General features: G+C 38.1%; 1 protein-coding gene across 1 annotated transcript in view; it reads right to left on the minus strand.

Moving 5' to 3' along the window:
- VAV2 (vav guanine nucleotide exchange factor 2) overlaps positions 1–24,502 on the minus strand; it is a 3,316,635-nt gene that overhangs the window by 791,385 nt on the left and 2,500,748 nt on the right. Inside the window, exon 13 of the mRNA XM_044058536.1 lies at positions 1,391–1,477. Coding sequence (XP_043914471.1) covers positions 1,391–1,477 — 87 coding nt within the window. The remainder of the gene's footprint in view (positions 1–1,390; positions 1,478–24,502) is intronic.

Genomic DNA, 24,502 nt, shown 5'->3' on the forward strand with positions numbered 1-24,502 from the left:
TGGATTTAGTTGGCCCAATTTTCTGTTCATTTCTAATATTTTACTTTTAAACATAGTATTATTTATAAATTATTACCAATACATAACACAGTAGTGACACTTGTATGATTATTATTTTAATAGTATGTTTAATATTCATATGCTGTTATAGTTAGGGGGTTTATTTTCATTTCCATTCTTATTTTTGATACATGTGTATATCCCTGTAAGAAAATATTAATGATATTCTATGAGCCTTCTTCTGGATGTAGTGACTTTTTTTTCAAAAATGGTTCTAAAGTGTTAACAAAGCACATATTTTATATATTTATATAGCCAAGTTTGTTTCTAATTATTTGCCTTTTAGTCAGCTGTCTTATTTTCAAATGGATGTTCATGACCTTTTAAAAATGGATGTTATTTTATATGCTTTTTTCAAGCAGTGACCAATTGTTTTACCAAATATGGTATTAATTAATTTTGTTACTCTATTCATGCATCTAATTATTTCATTTAATGTTGATATAAAATAAGTGTTTGGACAAATGAAATAAGTCCTGACAAAGTCTTGGAATGTAGATGAAAATGCTGATTCTAAACTTGTGGCGTTAAATGCACCTTTTTTTTATCATTTGAAGATTAATAAAGTATTTTTGATTTTGCTCCTCCATCCTTCCATCACACTTACTTTGGCTTACTAAGGATGGAAAGCATTGTGCAGTAAAACACTTGCCACAAAGCACCGGTTAATACTGTGATTCTCTTCAATGCCCCAAAGTCATCAGTGATTGTCATACATGAAGACACTGAGTGATATAGAACAGATTACCTGATTTCCAGCACCAGATTACGAAATTAGATGATTACTCTCACATACTGTTCCTTTATCACTAAATGTTGCTCACTGCTCATATACAACCTAAAAACACATCCTGTTTCAAAAACAGACTATGACATACTACCACTTATGCACTCCCTCTCTTTTTCAGTCTCCCTTCTGTCTCTCACACCTTCACTCACTTACTTCATTATTTTTTCTGACTGCTGACAGACAACTGAACAAAACTCTACCACTGAAAGATACAAAGAATTTAAAAAACAAAACAACTACAGACAGGAAAATGATAAATTAGGTACCGTTTTTGCTGAAAATATTAACTGCACAATTAATCAAACTAAATCAGGGAAGTCAGCCTTCTTACAAAATGATACAACATACTAACAAAGCTTCAAGAATTGAGTTCCAGCATGCTTTTCCTGAAATATATATCACACTGTCTAGGATAAAACATCTAAAGCAAATGTTAACATCTAGTGCAGTGCCATGGAGGTCTGTTGACAGCAAACTCCATCTGCTCCAAGCTTTTAGAACTTTATTATTTTATAAAATATAAAAATATGTAACACTTACCAAGTTTTCTATACAAAGTTGAAATTCGCTGATTTTCTTTAATGTTTCTCTGTCTCTTTTCACTTCATTTATGTACATGGCCAAGTCCTTTAGAGAGAGAGAGAGAGAGAGAGAAAGAGAGAGAAAAGCAGCACTTAAAAATTACAATGAATAAATAAAATAAATAAAATCTAAGGTAAAGTCTCACTGGGACTGATGGTTTACAAACACATAGTATAGTCTTACTTGTACAGCAACAGACAGGACAAACAAAAGTATAGCTGTATGCATCTACTAATCATAACCAAAGAAGTTAGGGTAGGGTCACTACTCCAGTATACCTCTATGGGAATTGGACATAGGTGGATGCTGACCTTCTAACTAAACTTTGGTGCTTTTGAGTAAGTCCAGATCAAGGACAGAGTCCTCTCCAGCCCAGGATGATAAATGGATAAAAGAACAGCCTGCACCATTTTTCAATCTTTTTTTGGTTGGATGACCCCAGCAAGTGTGTCCTGCAGCAAGGATAAAATCAAATTGCTCCTGAAAAGTCAGGGAAGACAGAGAATGCTAACTCCACTTATTCTCAGAGCCTCTAAACTAGAATGCTCAACACATTGTTACCCGGTCCAAACGGGGCCCTATCATGTCAAGAGGCTTAAGGTAAGTAATAAACAGAGACATGAAATGCAATCATCATCCTCACGGAACTAACCTCCATGATGTCTATAGTTTATGATTTAAAAAATAATCTGTGTACATCATAACAAGCTAATCATATCTAACTTATTAGCATTAACGCCAAACATCCATGTACATTATAGATACACACATACTATGTATTTATGGGATGCACAGATTACACTTAATACTGTAACATATTTATGGCACTATAATAATCATAGGCTATTTGTATCAAATAAATGTTTGCATATATTTAAACCACATTTTGATACATTAACCTTTTCAGTCTGGGGGGCGGCCATGGTGGTGCAGTGGATAGCATTGTCACCTCACAGCAAGAGGTTCTCCAGTTCGATCATTGGCTGGGGTGCCTTCTGTGTGGAGTCTGCATGTCCTCCCTGTGGTCGCGTGGGTTTCCTCTGGGTGCTCCAGTTTCCTCCCACATCCCAAAGACATGCTGCAGGTGGATTGGACACTCTAAATTGGCCCTAGGTGTGAGTGCGTGTGTGTTTGTACCTTCTGTGGAAGGTTGGGTGCCGGGCTGGCAACTCGACACTGTAAAACTCCACTGCCAATCATGAGCGGACAGGTGATCCGCTGTGGCGACCCATAAGCAGGTAAAGCCGAAAGAAGAAAAAGAACCTTTTCAGTCTGGGAATCATTTTAAGTCTGGAAAATTCAACTATATTTTCAAAAGTATACAGTGCAGTTTCATTTGGTGATACAAGTTTAGGAATCTCTATGAAACTGTGAATACCATAGCTTTCACAATCTACTTTCTTGCAAAAACACTAGTTGTAATAGTTTAGGCTGATTTTTTACACTTCTAACTTTGACAACATTACTTGTGCTGCATACATTACTGAAATTTCTTTTATACTGCTCATCATGTTCCGCATCATCTGCTTAGGATTTTGGTTTAACTGCTTTATTACAATTCTGACCTTAGGTTGATGGCTTTTTTCATTACATGAAATGGTAGTTACTGGAGGTGTTGCATAAGCAATAAAGACAAAAACCCATATATAACATCCCGCACCATATTTGTCTCAGGGAAAACATGGTTAGATAGTGACCTTACTATTTGTACAAAAGGCTTGCTTCCTCCTCTCTCTCTCTCTCTCTCCTCATCACAAAGGAGAGAATAAGTAAATCTGGAAAAGAGAGTAATAGGATAGGATCCAAGATTGCAATAGTGGCCCTACTTAGACAGCTGAGGCTAAAGTAAGCATACTCCCAAAACTGTACTAACTTCATCATGGGGATTAATACTGTAGTACAATTTCTTATCAGAAGAAGCAGTGTCCCCTTTGAGGAGCAGGGCACAACAGACTTGCAGGTTAGGATAGGAAATCCTGTCCCTTTCAACAATGGAATGTCTGGAGTGTATCACCTGAAAAGGCATGCACCACAGTTCACATGCTACTTCATAGATAATCTTTGCTGATACATGCTTAAAGGAGGTTGTTGCCCTGCAAGACCTGGCAATAACCAGGCAATTTAAGTATTTTATTTTGCTCTTCTAATAAAGTGCAGTTTGATATCCATTTATACAGTGTTTATTTATAGATAGGCCTGCCCTCTTAACCTGGCATAAGGTAGACAAACAGCTGTTCAGACTTTGCCCTACTTCTTTGCTCTTAAAAGATGCTACCTAAAGCTTCCTTTCACCAATGTGTTGTGGAATAAGAGACAAGACTGTCAGCCAAAGAGTCTGATTAAGTACCAGTTTAGATACTACCTTTGACATGAAGAAAAAATTAGCGTAAAGGCTCCTTGTTGTAAAAAAGTGCTTAATTCATTACCCACCACAGCCTGAAGTTTAGACACCCTTCTAGATAACGCAATAGCCATCATAAATAAAGTTTTCCAAGACAATAATTTAAATGCCACTACAAAATGTAGGCACAAAGTACGAGTTAAATTTTCCAGCACATTATGATGTCCCCACACTGGAAAAAAACATTTTCTTAGCTAGTTTGAAATGTAAAACATCTTAAGGAAAACCTCCATTGTAGGGTTATGTCCTTTGGATTTATATGTCATTTAATCATAAAATGACAATAGGTGCATTATACCTTCTGTGTGCATCTGTGTGGGTCCTCCAGGCTACATCCATGGTATCAGTAGCTAAGGACTTGCTGATCTGTGGATTACAAATAACATCTCTTGACTTGCTAGCATCTGCAGGGACAGGATTTGAATTCATCCTTGATGGAAGAGGATGGAGCAATATTTTGTTAATTAAGTACCCAGGGAGTTTCCTGAAATGCATCCTGGCCCATAAGGATGGAGCAATATTTTGTTAATTAGGTACCCAAGTAGCTTCCTCAAATGCAACCTGGCCAATTAGGATGGAGCTACCATGCAGCCCGCATGCCTCAAAAATACCCCTACTGACACTAATGGCTTGTGGATGCACTTCAAGAACTAACGCAAATGCAGGATTCTCTCCAGTAGCAAGAAAATCTAGGTTAATGGAGGACATAACACTGGACAGACAATGGAAAAATTACTTCATGAAGCTTTTTTGTTCTCTCACTGAAACAGACTTGCTAAGGCAATTGCCTGGATAAAGGCAAACACAGATCTCTTGGGTCCTGTGGTGAGCACACACACTGGCTCTAAGCCTCTTGGCAGATATATATATTGATCAAAGGCCCAGGAAGTAAAAATGAAACACTTGTGCCCCATCATGAATCTTTGGTACTATGATTCTTCTAGATGGGTATGAACAGCTTTCTGAGACAGTGCAGAAAGCAATATAAATTATATTTTAAATATTCACATTCTGAATGTGGATAAACCTTTAAAATCCTGCTCAGTCTAGAAAAATCTATAGAGTGTGCAAGGGCCACCCATAATTTGGGACCAGAAATAGCTTAGAGTAAAATTCCCTTTTTTAATCCACAAAGTTAACTCTATAGCCAGAACTGAAGGAGCTGTACCAAAACTAGCCATGCTGGTGGGCTTCTTACTCTGGAGGGATGGAAAGCAAACCAAGTAAAGCAGAAAAGGAGTGGAACTGTATTCTGTGGCTTGATGATACATATCTCTTAATAATTTATCTGATGCTATTGTTAAAAGCTATTTGGCTTTGACGTGAGAAAACTTAACAACTCCACTGATTTGTTTTGGCCCAAGGCCATACAACTGCCAACTGACATCACAGCCATAGTTAGCTTAGTTGCTACCCTAGGCAGTTATCAGACATGTGCCCCCTTCAACTCAAAGGTGACAACCAAAAGAGAAAAAAGTATGCTTTGGACAGCATCATATCCACATATTTTACAACTTGCTTTTCTACCTCAAATGCTGTTTAGGTAAGCCTCATCTGGAATTTAGTAATGTGGGTCTGATAGTGAATAGTTCTAAAGACTATGTTTGTAGATCTCTATATCTTTTTGCCAATATAACTACGTGTGTGTGTATTTTTATATATATATATATATATATATATATATATATATATATATATATATATATATATATATATATATATATATATATATATATATATATATATATATATATATATATATATATATATATATATATATATATAAATATATATAAACACACACACACACACTACACACACACACACACACACACACACACACACACACACAGCCAGAGCAGACAGCAAAACATCTAATTTTTATATATACTCCAAGATTGTCCAGTCCCCATTCCCAAATAAAACAGATACCGACATTAGAGCATTTTGCTCAAAATGTCCATATATATATATATATATATATATATATATATATATATATATATATATATATAGACACACACACATATATAAATATAGAACTATATATATATATATATATATATATATATATATATATATATATATATATATATAAAGACACTATACTTGCAGTTCATTTGGTCGAATGTGTGAAATATTGATTGTTCCTCATTCCTAATACTGGCTTAGGAGAATGAAGTTTCTTAGCTTTGGGTACTGCCACCTTCTGTGTCTGCAAGATTTTGGCATATATGAGGGAAGGAATTTGCCCTTTTGCTGATGGGAGTGCAGGGATGCTTGTCTCCTTGTATTTTTTATTTATTTATTTTGTGTTCTGCTCATTTTAGATGGATGTTTTGTATTGAAACATCAGAATGTTTAATATTCTGATAGGCAATTATTTATATATACAATAGATATATAGATATGCAGGGGTTACCATTTGAAATGTCAGGACTTGGTAGACAGAGTCCTGAAACATGGAGACTGACGGGCCATAAAAACAGACTTACAAACAGTATCCAAGTATTCAAGGAGTTAGAAAGCTCTCTTTCTCTTTAACAGAGAAGCTGTCAACCAAATTTAAGGGGCTAAGTCATTCTTGGGCTAATCTTATGCCAAATGGCATCACATTTCATAGAAAACCTACTACATTTGAAAGTGGCAGACACCAGGGCTGATGCTGGTAGGATGGGTTTTTGACTTTTGGAGAGCAATCTTAAAGTAAGAGGTATCTCATCCTGTCAGTGAGAAGATAGGCTGGAAAGCCTAATACTTGCAGGGGCCTCCACAGTCTCCTGCACCAGGATGTCAGGAATATCTTGAAGGATAACCCATTTGATGACACAAAAATCTCCAAAGGATACATGTTGCACAGATGTGGAAACCACGGTCTTTCCTAGTGATCTTAATCAGTTCACTTGAGCCATGGTTGACTACCTGAGCTATGATCCCTTTTGTCCATCTCCAAAAGGATCAGAACAGGCCACGACACAATAGATGTAGGCCACACTGTCAGAGATGGACAAAAAAAAAATCCTCTCTTGCTACAGCACTCTCAAAAGCCTTGTAAAGATTGAAAGGGTTAAGGCTTCTCAAGTTCCTAAAAAACACATGGGCTTGTTTTTTTCCATCTTCTTTTGCCTTTTCCCCTTTTTCGGGGCACATGCTCACTCACTCTTTGGGACAAATGCAGGCTAATACTGCTAGTTTCCTGTTTTCAGAGGAGGCCTTCAACGTTCTGACACTTTGATGGAGTATATTTTTATGCAAGATGACACTGCTTACATCAGGAGGCCTTATGTCGCTACACCAAATGACTGAAGCACTAAATGATAGCATTTTGGTAGATCTTGTCTTCCACAGGCACATCAATTTTTCAAGGAATATCATAGACCTTGATAACAACAATCCATGCAGTTCCTAATTAAAACTCATAAACAGTCTAATATTAATAAATATTGTAAACCAGAAAAAAGACTTGGAGATGGGTACTTGTCAGTCGGGAAACTGCCTGAAGGGGTCAGAGAGCAAACGGATTAATAAGAAATCACTTCTTGGGTCAAAAAAAAAACAAAAACTGAAAATGGTGTGAACTACGCCCCTTGTTTAGTTGTGCATCAGGTGCATCCTGAGCTAAGCAAGGAGTGCAGCACCAAGCTGGGGATGCTCCAAAAGCTCCTGAAGTTATGCCAGAAGGTGCATAACCACATGTTGCTAATTTCCATCAATAATGACTTATTCTGTAATAGTGACCATTCAGTGTGTTTTAGCTTCAATATACACTTCCTTCCATAAAATAGAAACTATGTGCTTTACTTCATACATGACTGATGATTACATCAAAGACAGAGTAACAGCAACTGAAAACACAAGGCAAAGGGAGTCTTTTTTTTAATAATTATAACTGTATTAACTTAACTAATGGATATCTACTTCTACCCAAAGCATTAATGGACATTTTGATAAATATATTAACAATGGATGATTATAAAGCAGCTGTAAAGGTCTCAGGGTGATCAGTTACAATATTCTTTTAGAACTCTGTACCAAAACCTGGTAGTAAAATGGTTCAGAATCTATGTGAAAGTCTGGAAGTCGAGTTAAATTGAGGAAATGACCAGGTTTCACACAGGGCTGAAAATGGCAACTGAACAGAGGAACTGACTCAGGAAAAAGAAGACACTGGTGGTAGGAGAGTCTTGAGATCTAGAATGCATGTCACACCCAATGACTTCCAAAAGGCAAACAACCATCAAAGAAGCTGCATATGTCTTACCTCAAATTGCATGGTTATAATCTATACTACTTCTCCTGCAATACTTTATATCTACCTAAGGAATGTCAGTTGTTGTAATCAAGGTATTCAATGGTCCTTGGTTAAAATTAGAATTTCTTTATTTTTTTCACATTTGTTTACCTGGAAAGCTTGACTGGGTATCAGTATCCATTTTCAGCAGAAGCAAGGGAAGAAAGCTTCAAAGATATATTTATTTGTATTTGTTTTCTGGGGTAGAACACTGATCTCCATGGACCTTTTTCAGACTCAGCCCAGGAGTGGTGAATGGTTAAATAACTTGTTTAGAGTCACACAGTTAGAGAACAGAGGCATGGGGAATCAAACCTTGCACCACTCGACCATAGAAAACATATAGTTAACAGCACCTTAATCCTTTAAGCCAACTGCCAGACAGCAGTATATTTTTTTATTATGTCATACAATATGACATTATGTTTTATTACGTCGCTATATACAGAGTGACATAATAAAATATACTACAGTGCACAGACAAATAGTGTTACCCATATGATAATTCTGAATAATACTAATGTTATCCAGGGTTGTTCAAAACAGGTTGTAGTTTGTTGCTTGACACTAAAGCAATTATAGGAAAGCAGGGTAATGAAACTGGAGACACAGTGTCAGTGAAGGTTCAGACAGGAAGTAAACATTACATATTTTCAGCGAGACATAGCATATTCTGGGAAGCCAAAAGTGATAACAAAAAGAGTTTCAGAACAATGACTGAAATACATGTATACTTATTACACATGGTACAGTTCCCAAGAAAGACCATTTAAAAAAAAAATACTGAAATTTAAATTACATGGAAAACAGATTATTGAGTTATGAAGGAATGGGTGTTGCACAGATTTAGAAGAACAGAAGTTAGACGTGGATAGTGTAAACTTCTAGATATAGAGATGATGAGAAGGAAGTCTGCTTGGTGGGGCCTATATTATAAGCACGAAAGACCTTTTCAGCGAATAGGAAAACAGCAACACATATTGCGCGAACGGCAAAAACACCAAATGCCCTAAACCGTGAAATTCAAAATCTCAAACGCGTCATAGTTGGCCAACCCCACCACCCACTACATACCACCTACCCAAACAAAATAAACAAAACCACATATATATACTAAACAAAACCCTACTTCTAACCCTACACTAAACCTTGCATACATTACTATCTATGCACTTACCTTAACCCACACCCTAACCCTAAGGTCCGTAACTATCACACACTTACCTTAAGGAGCTATACCGCAGATGGGTCAACTATGACGATTCGACATTTCCAATTTTGCACTTCAGGATGATCGGTGTTTTCGCGGTTCGCTGAATACGTGTCGACATTTCCGTATTTGCATAAGTGGACCTTCACGGTTCTAATAGGGAACCTGCTTGGTGTACAAGCAAGAACAGAGCCAAGAGATTTAGAGGAATTAATTTAATAAAGGCTTTAATTATGAACTCGGGTTAGGTATAGAACTAATAGGTGAGGGGATACTTTTCCAGGTGAGTACAGGCCATGTCCGAATGATTTATGAGATTTACAAATGGCTAGAAGTTGTTTGCCTGCAGATCATCAATAACAGTTCGGAAAACCATGATAACAAATGGTAGTAATAGCTGGATCAAAGGAAAAATTACAATTTATTTTTAAGAGTTAAGAGCAGATGAGATTATGTTAGATGGTGGGAAAGTTTAAGCCAGTTTTAAGTAACAGCATATCATTGGAAATGTTATATACTATCAACTGAATGGATTCTATTCATCTCCAAAAGGATCAGAACAGGCCACGACACAATAGATGTAGGCCACACTGTCAGAGATGGACAAAAAAAAAAATCCTCTCTTGCTACAGCACTCTCAAAAGCCTTGTAAAGATTGAAAGGGTTAAGGCTTCTCAAGTTCCTAAAAAACACATGGGCTTGTTTTTTTCCATCTTCTTTTGCCTTTTCCCCTTTTTCGGGGCACATGCTCACTCACTCTTTGGGACAAATGCAGGCTAATACTGCTAGTTTCCTGTTTTCAGAGGAGGCCTTCAACGTTCTGACACTTTGATGGAGTATATTTTTATGCAAGATGACACTGCTTACATCAGGAGGCCTTATGTCGCTACACCAAATGACTGAAGCACTAAATGATAGCATTTTGGTAGATCTTGTCTTCCACAGGCACATCAATTTTTCAAGGAATATCATAGACCTTGATAACAACAATCCATGCAGTTCCTAATTAAAACTCATAAACAGTCTAATATTAATAAATATTGTAAACCAGAAAAAAGACTTGGAGATGGGTACTTGTCAGTCGGGAAACTGCCTGAAGGGGTCAGAGAGCAAACGGATTAATAAGAAATCACTTCTTGGGTCAAAAAAAAAAACAAAAACTGAAAATGGTGTGAACTACGCCCCTTGTTTAGTTGTGCATCAGGTGCATCCTGAGCTAAGCAAGGAGTGCAGCACCAAGCTGGGGATGCTCCAAAAGCTCCTGAAGTTATGCCAGAAGGTGCATAACCACATGTTGCTAATTTCCATCAATAATGACTTATTCTGTAATAGTGACCATTCAGTGTGTTTTAGCTTCAATATACACTTCCTTCCATAAAATAGAAACTATGTGCTTTACTTCATACATGACTGATGATTACATCAAAGACAGAGTAACAGCAACTGAAAACACAAGGCAAAGGGGAGTCTTTTTTTTAATAATTATAACTGTATTAACTTAACTAATGGATATCTACTTCTACCCAAAGCATTAATGGACATTTTGATAAATATATTAACAAAGGATGATTATAAAGCAGCTGTAAAGGTCTCAGGGTGATCAGTTACAATATTCTTTTAGAACTCTGTACCAAAACCTGGTAGTAAAATGGTTCAGAATCTATGTGAAAGTCTGGAAGTCGAGTTAAATTGAGGAAATGACCAGGTTTCACACAGGGCTGAAAATGGCAACTGAACAGAGGAACTGACTCAGGAAAAAGAAGACACTGGTGGTAGGAGAGTCTTGAGATCTAGAATGCATGTCACACCCAATGACTTCCAAAAGGCAAACAACCATCAAAGAAGCTGCATATGTCTTACCTCAAATTGCATGGTTATACTCTATACTACTTCTCCTGCAATACTTTATATCTACCTAAGGAATGTCAGTTGTTGTAATCAAGGTATTCAATGGTCCTTGGTTAAAATTAGAATTTCTTTATTTTTTTCACATTTGTTTACCTGGAAAGCTTGACTGGGTATCAGTATCCATTTTCAGCAGAAGCAAGGGAAGAAAGCTTCAAAGATATATTTATTTGTATTTGTTTTCTGGGGTAGAACACTGATCTCCATGGACCTTTTTCAGACTCAGCCCAGGAGTGGTGAATGGTTAAATAACTTGTTTAGAGTCACACAGTTAGAGAACAGAGGCATGGGGAATCAAACCTTGCACCACTCGACCATAGAAAACATATAGTTAACAGCACCTTAATCCTTTAAGCCAACTGCCAGACAGCAGTATATTTTTTTATTATGTCATACAATATGACATTATGTTTTATTACGTCGCTATATACAGAGTGACATAATAAAATATACTACAGTACACAGACAAATAGTGTTACCCATATGATAATTCTGAATAATACTAATGTTATCCAGGGTTGTTCAAAACAGGTTGTAGTTTGTTGCTTGACACTAAAGCAATTATAGGAAAGCAGGGTAATGAAACTGGAGACACAGTGTCAGTGAAGGTTCAGACAGGAAGTAAACATTACATATTTTCAGCGAGACATAGCATATTCTGGGAAGCCAAAAGTGATATCAAAAAGAGTTTCAGAACAATGACTGAAATACATGTATACTTATTACACATGGTACAGTTCCCAAGAAAGACCATTTAAAAAAAAAATACTGAAATTTAAATTACATGGAAAACAGATTATTGAGTTATGAAGGAATGGGTGTTGCACAGATTTAGAAGAACAGAAGTTAGACGTGGATAGTGTAAACTTCTAGATATAGAGATGATGAGAAGGAAGTCTGCTTGGTGGGGCCTATATTATAAGCACGAAAGACCTTTTCAGCGAATAGGAAAACAGCAACACATATTGCGCGAACGGCAAAAACACCAAATGCCCTAAACCGTGAAATTCAAAATCTCGAAACGTCATAGTTGGCCAACCCCACCACCCACTACATACCACCTACCCAAACAAAATAAACAAAACCACATATATATACTAAACAAAACCCTACTTCTAACCCTACACTAAACCTTGCATACATTACTATCTATGCACTTACCTTAACCCGCACCCTAACCCTAAGGTCCGTAACTATCACACACTTACCTTAAGGAGCTATACCGCAGATGGGTCAACTATGACGATTCGACATTTCCAATTTTGCACTTCAGGATGATCGGTGTTTTCGCGGTTCGCTGAATACGTGTCGACATTTCCGTATTTGCATAAGTGGACCTTCACGGTTCTAATAGGGAACCTGCTTGGTGTACAAGCAAGAACAGAGCCAAGAGATTTAGAGGAATTAATTTAATAAAGGCTTTAATTATGAACTCGGGTTAGGTATAGAGCTAATAGGTGAGGGGATACTTTTCCAGGTGAGTACAGGCCATGTCCGAATGATTTATGAGATTTACAAATGGCTAGAAGTTGTTTGCCTGCAGATCATCAATAACAGTTCGGAAAACCATGATAACAAATGGTAGTAATAGCTGGATCAAAGGAAAAATTACAATTTATTTTTAAGAGTTAAGAGCAGATGAGATTATGTTAGATGGTGGGAAAGTTTAAGCCAGTTTTAAGTAACAGCAATGATGGGTTCCATGTGGTTCATTAGCTACAAATCCTGCCACTTTATTATAACATTATTCAAGCTTAGATTTATGGGATGTCTTAAGATTTTTCAGAATTTTGGAACTATATAGATGGGAAGGAAGAAGATATGTGGTTGCAACAACTACTTTAGTGGAACTAATAAGGAATTTCTAAGTCCTAAACCATATTCCTAATTTTTGGTGAGTTTTTTTTAATACTGTTATTAATGTGAAGATCAAACTTGAAGTTATCTACTGTCACATCAAGTTATTTGGTGTGTGAGAAGACTTCAATTTCAGTATTGTTTAACGAGAAATTATTAAAGTTATTTTTTCTTGGGTATGCAGTTTAAGGAAAAAAACTATCTTACACTTGTTGAAGGTTTACCAGTGGAAAAATGAAGCAAACAAAGAAGAAGACCTCTGGTATTCCACCCACAGCAAAAATCCACCACAATAGAGTCCTGTGTCAAACAGCAAACAAATTTAATGACAACGTAAAAACAGCATTAAATTCCATAGTGATAAAACAATAAGCGCTTCCGGCTATTTAGCCTTCTTCAGATCGATCTGAAGAAGGCTACATAGCCAAAAGCGCTTATCATTTTATCACTATGGAATTTTAATGCTGTTTTTACTTTTTATTTAAATTTGTTTGCTGTTTGACACAGGACTCTATTGTGGTGGATTTTTGCTGTGGTGGAATACCAAAGGTCTTCTTCTTTCTCTGGGTATGCAGTTTAGAAAACAACAGTATGAGCTTAGTTTTTCTGGATTAAGTAGGAGTTGGTTAATATGAAGCCAGCTTTCAACAGAATTAAAGGCATCTTGTGTTATTATTTGCAGTTGAGCAAGGTTGTCAGAGGACCACATAAAATATGTACACTGTATAAACATTGCCTGTTTAGAGGGTGTATGAAGATTCTTTTAAAAGATGTTTAAAAGTAGGGGGATATAACCTTGAAGTAGACCACTGCTTACAGTTAAGCAAGAAGAAAAAGTAGAATGCCATTTGACAGACTGATATCTATCAGACAAACAGCTAGTGAACTATAGAGTAGAGTGTGATAAGCATAGAGAGGATAGCTGTAGCAGGAGGTTTTTATGAGAAACCATCTTGAAAGCTTTTGACAAATCAAGAAACAGTGACAAGACAAATTTAGTTCTGGCTTTATTGATAGTCTGTGAATGACATAAGGGCAGTGTTTGTACTATATGCTGGACAAAAATGTTGTGGTGGAGTTGGGATTTTTCTTGTAGAAGATGGTGTAGTTGTTTATGGATACATTTTCCTAGAATTTTTAAAAAGGGAAATAGTATAGCAATAGGTCTGAAAATTAATACTGCAGTGGAGTTGCCACCCTTATGGAGGGGAATAAAGACTTTTTTCCAAAGGGAAGGAACATAAACTTCCTGTATGGACTTGTTAATTAGTACAAAAACTGAGTAAGCAATGGTGTTAGCAGCTACATCAAGGTATGCAGTAGAGAGGTTTTCAGCTGAAGAAGAATGGGGCTTGATTTTGCTCAGTAATTATTTTATGTAGGCAGGAGAAACTGGCTAAAATGAAAAGTTGAAGATTCTAGAAGTGGGGGGTTAAGGGGAGACTAAAGAAATGGAAGAACATGTTTAGTGAGGGCGGCTATACTATCTATGAAATAAGAATTGAACTGGTACGCAGTGTATGCGGGGTTGTTATTGGTTTGGGGTTAAGGGATGTTATTTGTCCCAAAAGGTATTATACCTTTGATGGATAACTAGAATTTGTTTAGGACTGAACTTATTTAGTAGGTCAGAGTAGTACAGTTTTGTTTTGTTATTGAAATTTTTTTTTTTTTTGGAGAAGTTGTATAGACCTTTGAAGCACTGTAAATTTTGGGAAGCTTTACAGTGGATATAAAAAATTTACACACCCATGTTAAAACGCCATGCTTTTGTGATATAGAAAAAATGAGACCACAATAAATCATTTCAAAACTTTTCCTATCTTTAATGTGACCTATAACCTGTACAATTCAATTGAAAAACAAACAACTCTGTTAGGGGAAAAATATAAAAAAAATAAAAAACGTACAATAATCTGGTTGCATAAGTGTGCACACTCAATCTAATACTTAGCTGAAGCACCTTTTGATTTAATTACAGCATTCAGTCTTCCTGGGTAGGAGTCTATCAGCATGGCACATCTTGACTTGACAATATTTGCCCACTCTTCCTTGCAAAAGCACTCCAAATCTGGCAGTGCACAGCCCTCTTCAGGTCATCCCACAGATTTTCTATTGGATTTAGGTCTGGGCCATTCCAAAACTTGAATTTTCTTCTGGTGAAGCCATTCTTTTGTTGATTTAGATGTATGCTTGGGGTCATTGTTGTGGTGAAAGGTGAAATTCCTCTTCAACTACAGCTTTCTAGCAGATGCCTGAAGGTTTTGGGCCAAAAGTGACTGCTTTTTAAAACTGTTCATAATTCCCTCCACCTTGATTAAAGCCCCAGTTCCAGCTGAAGAAAAGCAACCCCAAAGCATGATACTGCCACTACAATGCTTCACCGTGAGGATGGTGTTCCTTTGGTGATGCAAAGTGTTGTTTTTGTGCCAAACATACCTTTTGGAATTTTGGCCAAAAAGTTCAACCTTGGTCTTGTCTTAGACCGTAACACATTTTCCAAGATGCTTTTGGGAGACTTGATGTATTGTTCTGCAAATTTTAGCTGGGCCTGGATATTTTTCTGTGTAAGAAAAGGCTTCCATCTTGCAACCCTACCCCACAGCCCAGACATATGGAGAATATGAGAAATTGTTGTCACATGTAGTACACAACCAGTACTTGCCAGAAATTCCTGCAGCTCCTTTAGTGTTGCTGTCGGTCTCTTGGCAGACTCCCTGACCTATTTTCTTCTTGTCTTTTTTTCAATTTTGGATGGATGTCCACTTATTTGCAACGTCACTGTTGTCCCATATTTTCTCCACTTTTGATGATTGTCTTCACTGTGTTCCATGATATATCCAATATTCTGGAAATTTTTTTGTACCCTTCTCCTGACTGATACCTTTCAACAATGAGATTCCTTTGATGCTTTGTAATCTCTCTACAAAACACAGCTTTTGTTGTAGCAGGCAACTGAGTAAATGTCAGGAAAATCCTACTAGGATAGCTGAGCTTTATTTGGCGTTAATCAGAGTCTTTTTAATTGATGGCAGGTGTGTACCCAAGAAGAATGAATGCTGTAATTAAATCAAAAGGTGCTTCAACAAAGTATTAGTTTAAGGGTGTGCACACTTATGCAACCAGCTTATTGTACATTTTTTTATTTTTTATATTTTTCCCCTAACAGATTTGTTTGTTGTTCAATTGAATTGTACAAGTAACAGATCACATTAAAGGTGGGACAAGTTTTGAAATGATTTATTGTGGTCTCATTTTTTATATCACAAAAAAACTGGCATTTTAACAGGGGTGTGTAATTTTTTTTTATATCCACTGTATGTTTCTACCATTCTTTCCATGACTTGTCTCTGTTAAAAATGAAAACTCTGGTTTACTTTTCACTCTTAGAGGTGTAAAGCTGTTTAGAATTTATATACTGCCCTATTCAAGGATCTGTTCTTGAGGATAGACCAGTTGAAGGAACTTAAGATGGATACAAAGACATCTAGGATAAAGCTTGATTAGTTACAGGTGCTATACCCTGTATGAAATTCACACTTAGATCCTCTTTGGCAAAACCTGATAGATGCTTTAACTATTCAAAAGTGACTCATTTATACTATTTCATATATAATTTTTTTGAAAAAGGTGGGACAAAGAGGGAGAAGGTCACACAGAAAAACAATCAGTAAAAACTAAATGAAAACACTAGTCACACTAAAACTACCACTGAGTGACCTCTCAAACCTCTTGTATTTGAGGTACATAGGATATATGCAAATGACCCTTATGAACATCAAGTATTTCAGCTATCTGGCGATTCTGAATGCCCATGACTTTTTTCTTTTTAAGTTATTTTAGTGGACAATTTCAGACCAATAAAGCCAAACCCCACTGTGGATATGTATATTTTGGCCTTGTTATGACCTCATAAGGACAGCACAGAGGGTTTGACTAAGTATAAGAAGCACTGGACTGTTATACCTAGCTGATATCCATTACCATTAGGGTGACCGCAAAGTATCCCAACTAACAAATTAAAATAAAGAGTGGGAAGGCCACACAGAAAAAAAATAATCAGAAAAAACTAAATGGAAACTCCAGCCAAGCTAGAACTTCCACTGAGTGGCCTCTCAAACCTCTTGTATCAGAGCTACATGGGATATATGCAAATGACCCTCATCAGCTGGGTACAACAACCCTGCGTTTCTTATGCTTAGCCAAACACACTGCTTGTGCTGTGCTGATGAGGTCATAACAAGGCCTAGATATGCATATCCACCAGCTAGTGGGGTTTGACTTTATTGGCCTGAAATTGTCCATTAAAATGATTTAAAAAGAAAAAAAAGTCATGGGCATTCAGAACTGACATATAGCTGAAACACCTGATGTTATATAATTATATAATTCTGTGGAGCTTTTCTCCCCGGGCCTCCACTGAAAATGGGCTCTTCTTGGCCCAGTGAACTTTCCCGGTCAACAAATGCAATAAATAAATAAATAAATAAATGTTCAAAAGGGTCATTTGCATATAACCCACAAGCCTCTGATACAAGAGGATTGAGAGGTCACTCAGTGGAAGTTCTAGCTTGGCTGGAGTTTTCATTTAGTTTTTACTGATTGTTTTTTTTTTTTCTGTGTGACATTCTCACTCTTTGTTTTAGTTTATTAGTTGGGATATTTTGGAGTCACCCTAATAGTAATGGACATTAGCTGGGTATAACAGCCCTGTGTTTCCTTTGATTAGTCAAACACTCTGCTTGTGCTCTGCTGATGAGGTCATAAAAAGGCCGAAATATGCATATCTACAGCTAGTGGGGTTTGGCTTTATTGGCCTGAAATTGTCCATTAAAATGACTTAAAAAGAAAAAAGTCATTGACATTCAGAATCACCACATAGATGAAACATCTGATTCATAAAGGTCATTTGTATACATCCCATGTTCCTCTGATACAAGAGGTTTGAGAGGTCACTCAGTGGAAGTTCCAGCTTGACTGGAGTTTTCAATTAGATTTTACTGACTGAAAATGGTGGAAAGAACTGTGTATGGCTAGACATTGCATTGGCCTTGTGGTCACTTGCCAAGCACTGTTGCTATTAATTATAAGTCCATAACATTAAAATGATATACAGCCCTGACGAGGCTAGGTATCCCAAGGAATGAGAAGATATGTACTTGCTAAGCTCATTTACTTTCACTTGTAAATGAACACATAATTAGCAGCACTCTAATTTTAGGCACAACAAAAAACTACAGTTGTGCAACAACTACTTACCTGTAACAGTAGATGTCCAAATACCTCACTGCCTTAGTGGAATTTTGGGTCATCTGCCAGCACAATTCAGTACTGGACAGCTTTCAAACTCCCCAGACTCCTCTTTCTTTCTCTCTTCTTGTGGCACTCGATTGGCTGAGCATACCCAGAGTGAAGCCTTCAGCTGCCATAGGAAGTGAGTGTTCAGGCCTTTTCACTTCCACAAAGGAGATGAAAGTATATGAAGCCATAATCATCTAGCAAGAGTAAATTTTCAGCCAGACACAATACCATATTAAAAAAAATCCAACAACAACTGAATCAGATAGGTTGAAACCCACCTCAAATGTGCACAATCTGGGGGATGATGGGTGGGTGCTGCCACTGTGGCTTCCAAGTAATGAACCACAGATCAGCCTGATGGCAGGTTCTAAAGGAAGTAATTTTTCAAGAACAAAGTTGAGATCCCAAAGAGAAGAAATTTGCTTTCATGGGGGTTTCATACTTTCATAAACTGTTTGACCACAGAAAGAGATGAAAGAAGGAGATTCACATGAAGACAAGCTGAGACAGACACAAGATGCACTATGACAGAGATGGATCGTCATATGCTTCTAAGTAGCTCACACACATATTTCAAAACCAGAGGGGTTGAAACCCTTTGGTAACCTGGATTATGGGCTAGGCATCACCTAGAAAACCTCTTCCCCTTGCAAATGCAAGATTTTATACTTGCAGGTTTTCTTGCCTCCTATAATACCTGCTGCTGCACATCCTCATAGAACAAATGCTTAAAGGGTATCAAAACAGAATATTTCAGGCAGTCAGTTGCAATTGCTCTAAGATGAAGACTACCATTTGCCATGGATGCTTCACGGCAGATGCAGTCTGTGAGGAAGCTTGTGGTAATTGCCCTTGGCCAACTCCATTAAAAGGGAGAATCAACTTTGCCTGGGTCAAAAGGGGGTTACCATAATGATCTTTGGCATATATTTCTGAAGTTTTAAAAGTACACTGGGAATCACAAGAATGTGTGGAAATGCATAAAGTGACATTTCCACCCATGGGAATGATAGAACATCTGTTTCCAGGCATTGTTGCAAGGAAATCTTGAACAGAATTTTTCAGTTATCTGTTTTGAACGGAGGAGGACAGATCTACTTCAGGTGTTCCCTACTTCTGGATCAAGTCATGGAAGACCTCTACATGGACCTTCACTCATGAGGGTCTGCCCAGGATCTGCTTAGTGTGCCACTGTGTTTGATTTGATGGAATGCATGAGTCCTGAAGAGTCAAAAAATGCATTACAGTTAGTTCCCAGACCATCACTGTCAACTGGCAAAGAAGTTAGGACATTGTACTCACTTGCTTAATCGGGTAAAACATAATGGTAGTGTTGTCTTTGATCATAGAAGAGGACCCACAGTCCATAAGTGGTGAATCACTGCAACATTTTTTTTACATTTGTGTTTTCTGGCATGTCTTGAGGACCTCATAAGCCTTGTATGTGAAATCCCAAGGACACAACTCCATACAAAATCTGAAGGGTCCCTCTAGGCAGATTGTACAGGGATCTGAATAGAAAAATGAGGTCCTGGATTCACAGACAGCTGATTTTTAAAATCATGGCAGTTCCTGTTTCACAAATTCCAGCTCTGGTACCTGGAAATTTAAGGGATGAAGGGGCTTGGTCCAACAAATCTTCAAATACCATTGAAATCTTCTGATGTCCCTCCAATACACTTGTCCAATGTTTCCTGGAATTCATTAATTCCAATGCCCTGGACCAGTTCATTCTTACCCCCACTAGAGGTAGCAACATCCTTGACCTGGTCATTACTAACATGGGCGACTGTTGCTCTACACCAATAGTCAACACCTCCCTGGTTAGATCTGACCACAGACTAATCACCTTGGAAATCCACATCCCCCCCCCCCCAACAAAGGTAACCACCATGAAAAACTTCTTCAAAACTAACTTTGCGCTCCTAAAAACAGAGGTGACTAACTTCATGGCACCCATGCAAATGCAGAATACTTGCATGACCGCCGTATCGTACACGTACACAAATGCATGGATCTCGCCATAACCAATAGAACCAAGAAGCTCTCCTCTAAAAAAAGGAAGCCAATCTGGTGGTCCCTTGCCATAAACAAACTCTACAACAGAAGGAGGAAACTGATGTGGAATAAGATGAAGTCCCAAGACTGGAAAAACTCCCTTACCAGCCTCAGCAAAAAGTTGAGATCCCTCATCAAATCCTCTAAAGCTAGCTATGAAAACAGAATTGTCGCAGACAGTAAAGACAGCCACAAGGCCTTCTATAGTTATGCAAAAAATCTCCACAATACCCAGATTTGCTCTGAGCTACTGCACAATGGTACCTCTTATATCGAGCCAACAGATATTGCCAATATACCAGTCAACAGATTCAGTACCAACTTTACCCCCCCCCCAAAGGACGAATCACAATACCAGTAGGTTGCCAGGCACCCAGTATTACTGCTGCATAGGTTAAAATAGCACTGTCCAAGGCCAAGAATACAGCTTCTATGGGACCTAACAATATCCCTGGCTGTATTCTACATGAACTACAGAGTGAACTGGCACCTCACCTGTGTGCCCTGTTCAATCACAGCCTCATCTCAGGCATTGTCCCTACCGAATGGCACACTGCTATAGTCATCCCACTCCACAAAGGAGGACTGACTACAGACCTTGGGAATTATCACCCCATTAGCCTGACAAGTCTGATATGCAAAGCTATGGCATGCATCATCATGGACCTAATAAACAAGGATATAGGGAATCTCCAAACTCTGGATCCCACACAGTTTGGTTTTGTGAAGGGTAGATCATGCCTGCTCAACTTGGTCGACTTCTTTGAGTCAGTCACCAGAACTGTGGATGAAGGCAAGGTGGTTCATACAGCCTACCTTGATCTGGCCAAGGCCTTTGATACCATTCCCCACTCAGGAATCATAAAAAAACTCACTAAGCTAAGCATCAACCCCTATATCACTAGGTGGGTTACAAACTGATTCACAGATAGAACCCACAGTGTGAAAGTAGCTGACTCCAAGTCAGATTGCTGACTAGTCATGAGTGGAGTCACACAGGGATCGGTCCTGAGTCCTCTCCTGTTTGGTATCTATTTCTCAGAAGTCCAGGCCAACACAAAGGTACTCTGGCTGACAAAATTCACAGATGATTCCAAGTTGGGAGCCATTAACTCCCCAAGTGATGCTGACATCCTACAGAAAGGCCTCACTGAGACCAATGACTGATGTCAGAACCATGGCCTTAAGCTCAATGCCAAAAAATGTGTCATTTCCTTTGGGAAAAACCCAGTTCCCATGAATTACCACATCGATGGTAGTCCACTTAACACAGAAGGCATTATAAGAGATTTGGGAACACAGGTTGACAGCAAACTCTCTTCTGACCACCACATTGCCACTGTTGTCAGAAAGTCATTCTATGTGGCACATCTCATTACTAAGGGTTTTGCAGCATCCAGGAAGAAAGAGGTCATTGTCTCCATCTAGTCTTCCCTCATTAGGCCAATCAGAGAGTACAATGCCCCATTTGGAATGTACCTCACTAGACACCTGCAACAACTGGAGAGGTCACAAAAGTACCTCACAAAGAGGATCCTAGGTCTTAAACACTTGTCCTATATGGACAGACTTAAAAAATTCCAAGTATTCTCAGTCTCATATCGCCTACTTAGAGGCGATCTCTGTTTGACTTACAAATCCATATCTGACCCAGCTCTGTTAGAAATGCGACATCTGAAGAAATCCCAATCCCTCCACACCAAATGCTCCAAAGACCAAAACCTCATTACCACAATCAACAGAAAATGCTAGAGGGACAGGTTTATAACCCAGAGACTGCCCATGCTATGGAACAGACTTCCCATACATGTCAAAACAGCGCATCACACAGACTCTCTTTAAGAGAAACCTTGATGAGTGGATGGGAAATAGAAGATTCACCCCAGGGATCACTCCAGTGGCTCTACTCGACAGAGGCACTGGGAACTAAGGTTGGGTGGCACGATGCCAGGGTAATCCTATGGGCTAGGCTTGTAAAGGCTCCAGGGCCATTAGCCTAGTACACACCTATGAAACTATGTGCAGTCTGGCTAGTGGTTTCATGAGGATCATAATGAGGCCTACAATTTTGAGGAACTCTCTTGGTGGGGTCATGTCTAGAAAAAAGAAATCCAAGAAAATGACCCGATAAGTTGTAACTAATTTCTGGCAGGAAGGCCATCCTTTTCATTGTGTCCATCCAGCACCCTAGGAAAATAATTTGCAGTGTGTGTGAGACAAGGACTTTTGAATGTTCAACTTGAAGGCCAGGTGGGAAGGAAGGGATGCAACTTTGTCTAAGGACTTCAAGCAGCTCAATGCAGAATCTGCACAAATTAGCAAGTCATCTAAATAAGAAAAATGTGAATTCCTAGGGTTCTACAATAGGCAATCACTGGGGCCAGGCACTTTGTAAACACCAAAGGGTAATGTAGAAAACTGATAATGTAAGCCAGACAAAGCAAATCTCAAAAAAATACTGAAAATGGAAACAACACAAATATAAGTGTCCTTGAGATCTAGAATCACCATGAAACAGTGATCTTCAAGTAACACTAGGACTGAGTGAAAAGTGAGCCTTTTGAATTTTGTAATTTTTACAAAGGGCTTAGAAAGGAAAAATCTAGGAAAAGACTCCAGGACAGCACCTGTTTTGTTAACAAAAAGATTCTGGAGTAAAATCTTTTGCCTTTGTGTATCCAAGCACTAATTCTATGATCCCTGATTCTACCTTGTTAAGGGGCACTGGAGGAAACAGCCCTGTTTGGTCTGGTAGGTGTGGGGGTCAAAGCCGCTGAAAGGTGGAAGATTTTCTATCCACTGCCAAGTGTATTCTCTCCAAATTATTCTCATAACCCATTTGTCTGAGGCTATTTCTGACCAAACTGCAGGACTGAGATAGAACCTGTGTGAAGGAAGAAGAGAAGGAAGGGCAGGAAGGAGTGATTGAGTAGGGATGCTCTGTGACTTGGTATAGCCATTCTTTTGAAGGGGGTGATCCTTTTTCAGAAAGGAACCCCTCTTGTTTGGTTTCAAAGAGCTATCCATTTGCCATTTCCTCTTGGATCCCTGACTTTTGTTTGGCTGGGATTTTTTTTGGTTCTGTCCTTTAAAGGAAGGCACCTTGTTTGGGGAGAACTGGGATGCATTAAACATCCTATATATCCCAAGCATTAACTTGTCTCTATCATCCCTCTTTTTGAGAACTTGTGTTAACAGAGCACCCAAACACCAATTCAAAACTTAAATGTGCATTCAAAATTCTGACCTTTATATCATCAGAGAAGCTCTGATTAATTAACCATGCATACCATCTAAATATAACATAAGAAGCAGCAGTTTTCAAGACTACATCTGAATATTCAAGCACAACTCCCAAAGCATGTTTTGAAACGTGTCAAATATGAAACAATTTCATTCATATAAAACTTCTGCTCTGTATATAAGGCTGCAACAAAATAATCCAAACTGTATACACTGTAAAATAAATGCTCACACATAGCCTTGACAATTTAACATTCTAAAGGCTAGACTACTAGAAAGAGAGATCATCTAACCATTTCCTTCTTTATTAGATGTTGTTGTATTAGATGAAGCCTAGGATTTTTACCTGAATAGGCAGCTGGGGAGACAGCATCTGGGTCAGCAGTCAAATGAGAAGAGACCTGTCAAATCCAAGGAGACCCTGTATTTTCTCTGAGCCTTTATAGGGACTGCTGGAATAGACAGTGGTGTCCAGCAAGCATCTTTATAAACATCTTCCAAGGCTGGTAAGATGGGGGAGGGGGGAATAGCCACACAATTATGCATCTCATCCTCTATAAGGTCATATACCCTGCATAGCTCTGGGGTAGTTCCTGACTCTTCCCAAGCAAAAACATAACTAAACCTAGCAATAATCTAAGGAAAAGTGAACACTTGTTTGGATTTAAGCTCATGTTCACATTTGGAAGAATAAGAGTGACTACACACAGTGTCAACTAAGAAATCACCATTGTCCTCATAAAATTAATCATCATTCTCTGAAACAGAAAAGTCTGTAGCTCAATAAGCACTAGAGCCATGTAT

Source organism: Protopterus annectens, chromosome 16.part0 (assembly GCF_019279795.1).
Source record: "Protopterus annectens isolate FY-2018-M chromosome 16.part0, PAN1.0, whole genome shotgun sequence".
In the NCBI taxonomy this organism is placed as follows: Eukaryota; Metazoa; Chordata; order Ceratodontiformes; family Protopteridae; genus Protopterus; species Protopterus annectens.